This window comes from Dryobates pubescens, chromosome 39 (assembly GCF_014839835.1).
Source record: "Dryobates pubescens isolate bDryPub1 chromosome 39, bDryPub1.pri, whole genome shotgun sequence".
Classification (NCBI taxonomy): Eukaryota; Metazoa; Chordata; class Aves; order Piciformes; family Picidae; genus Dryobates; species Dryobates pubescens.
In genome coordinates, this window is record NC_071650.1 from 222,835 (window position 1) to 231,160 (window position 8,326).

The 8,326-nt window shown below is 63.0% G+C and overlaps 1 protein-coding gene across 1 annotated transcript; it reads right to left on the reverse strand.

The window, feature by feature from the left end:
- Positions 1 to 615: 615 nt before the first annotated feature.
- SH3BP5L (SH3 binding domain protein 5 like) lies at positions 616 to 7,490 on the reverse strand. The gene is made up of 9 exons (XM_054177182.1): positions 7,384 to 7,490; positions 6,973 to 7,250; positions 5,977 to 6,224; positions 4,782 to 4,913; positions 3,424 to 3,486; positions 2,928 to 3,056; positions 2,544 to 2,705; positions 2,109 to 2,282; positions 616 to 1,888 (listed from the first exon to the last, which is right to left on the reverse strand). The coding sequence occupies exons 1-9, from the start codon at positions 7,488 to 7,490 to the stop codon at positions 1,457 to 1,459; spliced, it is 1,725 nt and encodes a 574-aa protein (XP_054033157.1). The 3' UTR covers positions 616 to 1,456.
- Positions 7,491 to 8,326: the final 836 nt, after the last annotated feature.

An 8,326-nucleotide genomic window follows, 5' to 3' on the forward strand; every position in this document is an offset into this window, starting at 1 on the left:
TTGGAGTAGAAATAAACTAGAGCAGAACCTTCAGGGGCTTCTCCTGCTGGGCTCTCAGGCCTTCTTCTCCTCCTCTTCCCTCTCCCTCTCCTCCTTCTCCTCATCCCTTCCTCCCTCTCCTCTTCCTCCTCCTCCTCCCTTTTTCCCAGTGCCAGGGACCTTTTCCCTGGTGCCAGGGCAGCTTTTCCCAGTCCACCTGATCCCAGGGATGCTCCCGCTGGATCCTGGGGCTGCCCTGCTCAGGACACAGGAGGGGATCCAAGGCCCTCACCCCCAATTCCAGGCCCCATCCCAGGAAGATGCCTCCTCAATTGAATTCCCAATCCCCATTAAATCTTCCAGCGTTTTGGGAATGAAATCCCCAACCTGGGGAATAAAATTCCCTCTTTCTGGACAAATTAGCCTCTTAATAACTAAGCAATCCCTAAACCCAGCAACCCTTAGCTCACTTAATGAAATTTGGGGGCAATTCCTTCACTTTTGGGGCATTTTCCCACCCTTAGGGATTCAAATCCCCTCCCAAACCACTCCCAAAACTGGAATTGGGGGGGGGGGAGGGGAGGGGGCAGGGGTGCAACCAGCAACCAAAAAAACACATTTTGGGGGGTGGGGAGGGGACACAAAATCCACTTTATTAACCCCAAACTGGTCCCAGGGGCTGCCTCAAACTGGGGGGGTTTTCATCACAGCCCCCTCCCCATTGAACCCCCAAATTAGGGGGGGAAGTCTTCCCCCTCCCAGTTGCCCCCTCCCACCCCCCCCAACTTTAGTGCAATTTGCTCGAAAAAGGGGGAAAGGACCCCCAGAAAGTGGCCTAAAATGGGGAGGGTCTGGGGCAGGGGTGTAAAACCAGGGAGGGGCAGCTTCATTTGCATCTCATTTGCATCTCATTAGCAGCCTCCCAACACACCACCCTCCCCCCCATTAAAGAGGCACCTTCAGGACCTCCCCCCAGGTTCTCATGGTGGCATATGGGGGGGGGCTTGGTGTTGAGGTTCCTCAAGGTGGGGGAGAAGGGTCCTGGGCTGGGACCTTTTCTTGGGTGGGAGAGGAGCTGGGGGTGGGTTCTGGCAGGTCACCACCCCCATGGTATCACCTTGGTCACCAAAGGAGCTTCCAACAACTCCCTGGAGCTTCTCCAGGGGGAACCAGGATCACCTTCCACAGCTGAGGCTCCTCAGGATGAGGGAGAAGGCCCTGAGCTGGGACCTTTACTGGGGTGGGGAGGACCTGGAGGTAGGTTTTGGGGGGTCACCACCTCAGTGGTGTCACCTTGGTCATCCAAGGTGCCATCCTGGTCACCTAAGAAGCTTGCCAGACCTCTTGAAGACTCTACAGGAAGAACCAGGTTCACCTTCTACAGCTGAGGTTCCTCAAGATGAGGGAGAAGGTCCTGAGCTGGGGACCTTTTTGGGGGTCTAGGAGGTCCTGGAGTGGGATTTGGAGGTTGGAGGTCCTAGAGGCTGATGCTCCTGTGGTGCCTGAAGACCCCCTGAGCACCACCTCTTGGTTGCTCTTCCAGTTCCTGGCTGTTGAGGCTGGTGGCGTCCGAGAAGCCCAGGAGATGCTCCACGGAATCGAACTTCTGGAGGTCGGAGGCGATGGTTTGGAGACTCAAGACAGAGATGGTGTCCAGAGGTGGACCTTCAGCACCCAAATGGCTTCCTCTGGCTTCTCCTTCAACATCTTGAGCACCTTCCTGGTGGCGGTGGTGGTGGTGGGGAGCGGCCTCGGCTCCCACGGGGGGAGCCCGGTGCTGGAGGAGGCGCTGGAGGCGCCGGGCGTGGATCTGCTCGCTGATCTCCTCCAGGTTCCGCAGGGCCACCTTGTAGCGAGTCTTGGCCTGGCCCACCAGCTGCTCCAAGGAGGTCACCTTCGACTTGTGCTCCTGAAGGGGTGGCATGGGTCACCATGGCCACCACAGTGCCCACCACAGCCCCCCAGCTCCCCGCCCCTGAAGGCACCTCAAAGCCCCTTTAGATACTGAGGGCCACGCTTTGGTGACCCCTCAAGGCCTTCTCCTTCCAAGACCTTCCTGCTGGTCCTTCACCAAGTCCTGGTGACCCAGCAGCAGGAGGCAATGGCCATGACCAACCCATCCAAGGTACCTCCAGGATCTGGTTGAACTGGGCCTTCAACTCAAAGTAGGGCTTGCTCTTGAGGATGACTCTCTTGAGGGACTTCTGGAGAGCCTGGACCTTGGCCTCAGCCTGCTGGCAGAGCTGGGTGACCCTCTGGTGCTCTCGCTCGCTCCTCAGGCGCTCCTCCTCTGCCTCGTTCACCTGGGGACAAGCCAGAGCCCTTCAGGGTGTGGGGACCTCAGCTGTGGGGTCCTTGGCCAGGGAGAACCCAAAATCCCTTCAAGATGTCATGACCTGGCCGGAGGTCATGGCCCAGATGTCCCTCAAAGCCCTTCCCCAACCCGACCGACCTGATCCGGTTGGAGGCGTCCACGACAACACCCTGGGGATGTCCCTCAACCCCTTCCCCAACCCCTCTTGACCACTGAGCAGAGGACCTCCCAGGCCTGGCTGGGTCCATACCTTGCAGGTGGCATGGTTGAGCATCTCCTGCCAGGTGGGATCCAACCTGTTCTTGTCGGCCATCACCCCCTGCTCGGCCACCAGCACCATCTCGCGGGCGGCGTTGTGCATGCTGACCGCCCGCTCGTAGCGCAGCGCTGCCTTCTGGGTCTCCTGCTGGGCCTGGGGGACATCCAGGTGGTGACCACCCCCCAGACCACCCTCTCCCAACCACCCCAAGAACCATCCCACGGGCAGCGCTGTGCGTGCTGACCGCCCGCTCGTAGCGCAGCGCTGCCTTCGGGGTCTCCCGCTGGGCCTGGGGGACACCCAGGAGGTGACCACCCCCCAGACCACCCTCTCCAACCACCCCAAGAACCACCTCTAGATGTTCCATCTTGGTACCTCCTTGGCCAACCTTCTTGCCTCGTAGTAGGGCCTGGCCCTCTCGATGCAGTTGCCCAGCTGGGAGCCCTCAGCGTTGAGCTTCCGCGCGGACTCGGAGAGGATGCGGCGGTAGGCGGTGCGAGCCTCCTGCGGCGGGGAGCAGCCCATCAGGGCCTGCTCAGCACGGCCTGCACCACCCCAGCCCTCTCAGGGCCAGCCAGGAAGCCCTCCAGGAACACCTCAGGACCATCTCAGCCCCCCCAGGGACATCCCAGCCCTCTCAGGACCCCAGACCACCTCCAAGAACATCCTGGTGACTCCCAAGAACAGCCAGGAAGCCCTCCAGGAACACCTCAGGACCATCTCCGGACCCCCAGGACCACCCCAGGACCTTCTCAGCCAGGACAGGGACTGGAGAACCAGTTCAGGACTGGGACACCCATTAGGGACCAGCAAGCACCAGTTAAGGAGCTGGGAACAAGGACTTGGGTTTGGAGCTGGGAGCTGCCCTCACGTCCAGCTGGAGCTCCACGCGGTTGATCTCCTCATTGGCCTGGTTCAGGTGCTCCAGCTCCTCCTGGGGGGGACACAGAGACACTGGGAGCACTGGGAGCAACAGGGAGGGACTGAGGGGGACACTGAGAGCACTGGGGAGGGGGACACTGAGAGCACTGGGGAGGGGGGACACTGAGAGCACTGGGGAGGGGGACACTGAGAGCACTGGGGAGGGGGACACTGAGAGCACTGGGGAGGGGGACACTGAGAGCACTGGGGAGGGGGGACACAGAGAGCACTGGGGAGGGGGGACACTGAGAGCACTGGGGAGGGGGACACTGAGAGCACTGGGGAGGGGGGACACAGAGAGCACTGGGGAGGGGGACACTGAGAGCACTGGGGAGGGGGACACTGAGAGCACTGGGGAGGGGGACACTGAGAGCACTGGGGAGGGGGGACACTGACAGCACTGGGGAGGGGGGACACTGACAGCACTGGGGAGGGGGGACACTGAGAGCACTGGGGAGGGGGGACACTGAGAGCACTGGGGAGGGGGACACTGAGAGCACTGGGGAGGGGGGACACTGAGAGCACTGGGGAGGGGGGACACTGAGAGCACTGGGGAGGGGGACACTGAGAGCACTGGGGAGGGGGACACTGAGAGCACTGGGGAGGGGGGACACTGAGAGCACTGGGGAGGGGGACACTGAGAGCACTGGGGAGGGGGGACACTGACAGCACTGGGGAGGGGGGACACTGAGAGCACTGGGGAGGGGGACACTGAGAGCACTGGGGAGGGGGGACACAGAGAGCACTGGGGAGGGGGGACACTGAGAGCACTGGGGAGGGGGGACACTGAGAGCACTGGGGAGGGGGACACTGAGAGCACTGGGGAGGGGGACACTGAGAGCACTGGGGAGGGGGACACTGAGAGCACTGGGGAGGGGGACACTGAGAGCACTGGGGAGGGGGGACACTGAGAGCACTGGGGAGGGGGGACACTGAGAGCACTGGGGAGGGGGGACACTGAGAGCACTGGGGAGGGGGACACTGAGCACCGGGGAGGGGGGACACTGAGAGCACTGGGGAGGGGGGACACTGAGAGCACTGGGGGGGGGGGACACTGAGAGCACTGGGGACACAGAGAGCACTGGGGAGGGGGGACACTGAGAGCACTGGGGAGGGGGACACTGAGAGCACTGGGGAGGGGGGACACTGAGAGCACTGGGGAGGGGGACACTGAGAGCACTGGGGAGGGGGACACTGAGAGCACTGGGGAGGGGGACACTGAGCACCGGGGAGGGGGGACACTGAGAGCACTGGGGAGGGGGACACTGAGAGCACTGGGGGAGGGGGACACTGAGAGCTGCTCCTCACCTGTATGCGGGGGTCCAACTCTTCCTCCTCTTCCTCCTCCTCTTCCTTCTCCACCACTTTTTGGGGGGAGCTCTTGGCTTGCTCCCCTCCGTCCCCTAAAGCCACTCCCCCTTCCTCCTCCAACCCCCCCAGTTGCCCAGGGGGGGTTTCTCGGCCCCCCTCTCCCCTCCCTCCTCCCTCTGCCCCCCCCAATTCAGCATCCCCCATAACAGGACCCCCCCAGGACCCCCTTGAAACTTTGGGGTGTCTTTAATTTTTTTTGGGGGGGAAAACATTTCAAGGGGGGGACACTTTAGGGTACACCCCCCAAATGTTTTTGGGGGTCCCCCCTTAATTTACATTGGGGGGGCTTTTCCATTCATTGAAATTTGGGGGGGGGCTCTTGGGGGTTCCCCTCAAATTCTTGGGGTGGGGGAGAGGTGAGGAGGGGGAGGGCTCAGTGGAGGCTAAAACTGGGGGCAAAGAGGGGGGAAGTGGAAAAGAAGCAGGAAAAGAGAGGACCCACAGTTAATCTCCTGGCCCTGAACCCCAAATCCTGAGACATGCCCCCAGATTTTATCCCCTGCCAAATTCCAACCAATGTCCCCCAAAACCTCGCCCCCTGCCCCCCCCAGACCCATCCAGTGCCCCCCCAATCTCTCCCCTTAACACTCTAATTACTCCCCAGTGCCTCCCCCAATCCCTTTCGTTACCCCCCCCAGGCGCCCCCCGCCCCCTCAGGGCCCTCCCAGTATGCTCTCAGTGCTCCCCCACATCCCTCCAACGACCCCAAATCGCCACCCACGCCCCCCCATTACACCCCAATATTCCCCCCTCTAACTAACCCCCACGACCCCCCCAATGCCCCCAAATTCCGCCTCCGCTTCCCTACCCCCTCAAGCCCCCCCCAAATCTCCACTGCCGCCCCCCCCCGCACCGTACCCCCAACCCCCCCCTTTTGCCCACACCTCCTCCACCCCCAGACCCAATACCTCCCCACACATCCCCTCTAGACTCCCCCCCAAGGCCTCAGAAGCCCCCCAAGGCCTCCCCAACCCCCGCTGTGCCCCCACCAAGGCGGGGCCGCGGCCTGTGTTTACCTCCCGCTCCTCCACGGCCGCTCCACTTCCGCTCCACAGCGGAACCGGAAGTTACCTAGGAGCTAGGCAGCCATACCCGCACAGCGAGCGCTCTCTTCCCCCTCCCTTTGCCGTACAACATGGCGGCGCCCAGAGCTTCCTCTCCCGGCGGTCTCCTGCCGTCTCCCCCGCTTCCCGGTGCTGTCTAACAGGCTCGGGAAGGGGAGGATCGGTGAGCAATCAACCGCCGGGATCCGTCTGGCGCCGCCGTCCTTAAGGCGAGACCGGGAGCGGGGCGGCGGGGTGGGGGGGAGTGTGCCGCCATCTTCTTTTACGACGCTGCTGTCGCGCCGCAAGATGGCGGCTGCCGTGCAAGGGCCTCGGCCTCGGTTATAAAGGGGGCGAGGTGGAAATGGGGGGAGCAGGGTGGGTTTGAGGGGGTTTATAGACACCTATAGATGCACCCCAGGCCCCTGCAGACCCTTCCTTCTTCTCCAATTTCCATCCCTCCTCCTCCTCCATCCCTCCCCCTCCATCCCTCCCTCCTCCTCCTCCATCCCTCCTCCATCCTTCTCCTCCTCCATCCTTCTCCTCCTCCATCCTTCTCCTCCTCCATCCTTCTCCTCCTCCATCCTTCTCCTCCTCCATCCTTCTCCTCCTCCATCCTTCTCCTCCTCCATCCTTCTCCTCCTCCATCCTTCTCCTCCTCCATCCTTCTCCTCCTCCATCCTTCTCCTCCTCCATCCTTCTCCTCCTCCATCCTTCTCCTCCTCCATCCTTCTCCTCCTCCATCCTTCTCCTCCATCCTTCTCCTCCTCCATCCTTCCTCTTCCTCCATCCTTCCTCTTCCTCCATCCTTCCTCTTCCTCCATCCTTCCTCTTCCTCCATCCTTCCTCTTCCTCCATCCTTCCTCTTCCTCCATCCTTCCTCTTCCTCCATCCTTCCTCTTCCTCCATCCTTCCTCTTCCTCCATCCTTCCTCTTCCTCCATCCCCCCATCTCTCCTCCATTCTTCCTCCTCCTCCTTCTCCATCCCTCCTCCTCCTCCATCCCTCTCTCCTCCAGCACCTCCTTGTTCTCAGCCCAGGCCCCAGGCTGTGTCCCAGCCGTGCCCAGCCCCGGGGGCAGCCTGCCGGGAGCCTTCTCCAGCTGGGGCTGCCGGCGGCTGAAGCCCTTCCTCCAGGGGGTCTCCAGCCGCGCCGGAGCCGCCGCTGGGACTGCAGGTCGGAGCCGCCCCTGGAGCTCCGCCCGGCCCCGGGGGCAGCGCCAGGGCCGCTCCGTGGCGTGGCGATGGAGCAGCCCAGGAGCAGCGCTGGGCTCCCGCAGGGTGACCTGCAGAAGCTGCTCCACACCATCCCGCCAGGACTCCTCGGCTGCCTCTCGCCCCACTCCTTCTCTTTGGTCCTTCCAGCTCCGAGGAGGAGGATGGAGGGGGGTGGGATGGCGGGCTCGGGGGTGGGATGGCCACCAGAAGGGCTCCTCGGGGGTGGGCAGAAGCTCCTCCAGGGTCCCCCAGCTGGGTGGTCCATGTGGGTTAGTCCCACCTCAAGCTGGAGGAGTCCCAGGACAGGCTGAAGCCCGAGGAGATGCTCGGCTGGAGGCAGGAGCTGATGGGAGCAGGCAGCTCCAAGCCTGACCTACTTTCCTCCATCCCTGCAGGAGATCTCCTGCTCCCTCCACCAGCTCAAGGAGGACCTCTTGGAGGCCTCCACGAAGGGTCCTCAGCAGTTGGAGGTCGCCATGAGGAAGCTCCAGGAGAGGAGCTCAGCACCAATCCGGATGGGTGACCCAGTTCAGATGTTTACCAGCAGTGGTGGAGCAGGGGGGAAGGGGGGGGGAGGTCCTCTCCAGCTCCTTCTGCTCCTCAGCTTCAAAGGGAGCCGAGCAGGATGGGTGCTGGGCAGCAGGAGCAGGGTGCTGAGCTCCAAGGAGAGGCTTCAAGGGGATGGGTGCTGAGCTCCATGCGCAGGGGAGCATTTGGAAGGGTGCTGAGCACCGTGAACAGGTTGCAGGTGGAAGGGTGCTGAGCCCTGTGTAGAGGGTGCACAGGATGGGTGCTGAGCCTTCGTGGGAGCCACTCAGCACTGAGCCCCTCCCCAGACCCTCCCCCACCCCTCCCCCGTTCAAGCACCACGGGGGCCAAATCCGGATCCCCATTCCCTGTGGTGCTGCCGCTGCGGGGAGCTGGGGCTGGATCAGAGACCCAGCAGGAGCTGCCTGCTCCCTGCCAGCTCCCTGCCTGCTCTCTGCCTGCCCCTTGCCAGCCCCCTGCCTGCTCCCTGTCCCCTCCCTGCCAGCCCCCTGTCTGCTCCCTGCCTGCTCCCTGCCAGCCCCCTGCCTGCTCTCTGCCTGCTCTCTGCCTGCCCCTTGCCAGCCCCCTGCCTGCTCTCTGCCTGCTCTCTGCCTGCCCCTTGCCAGCCCCTTGCCTGCTCCCTGCCAGCCCTCTGCCAGCCCCCTGCCTGCTCCCTGTCCCCTCCCTGCCAGCCC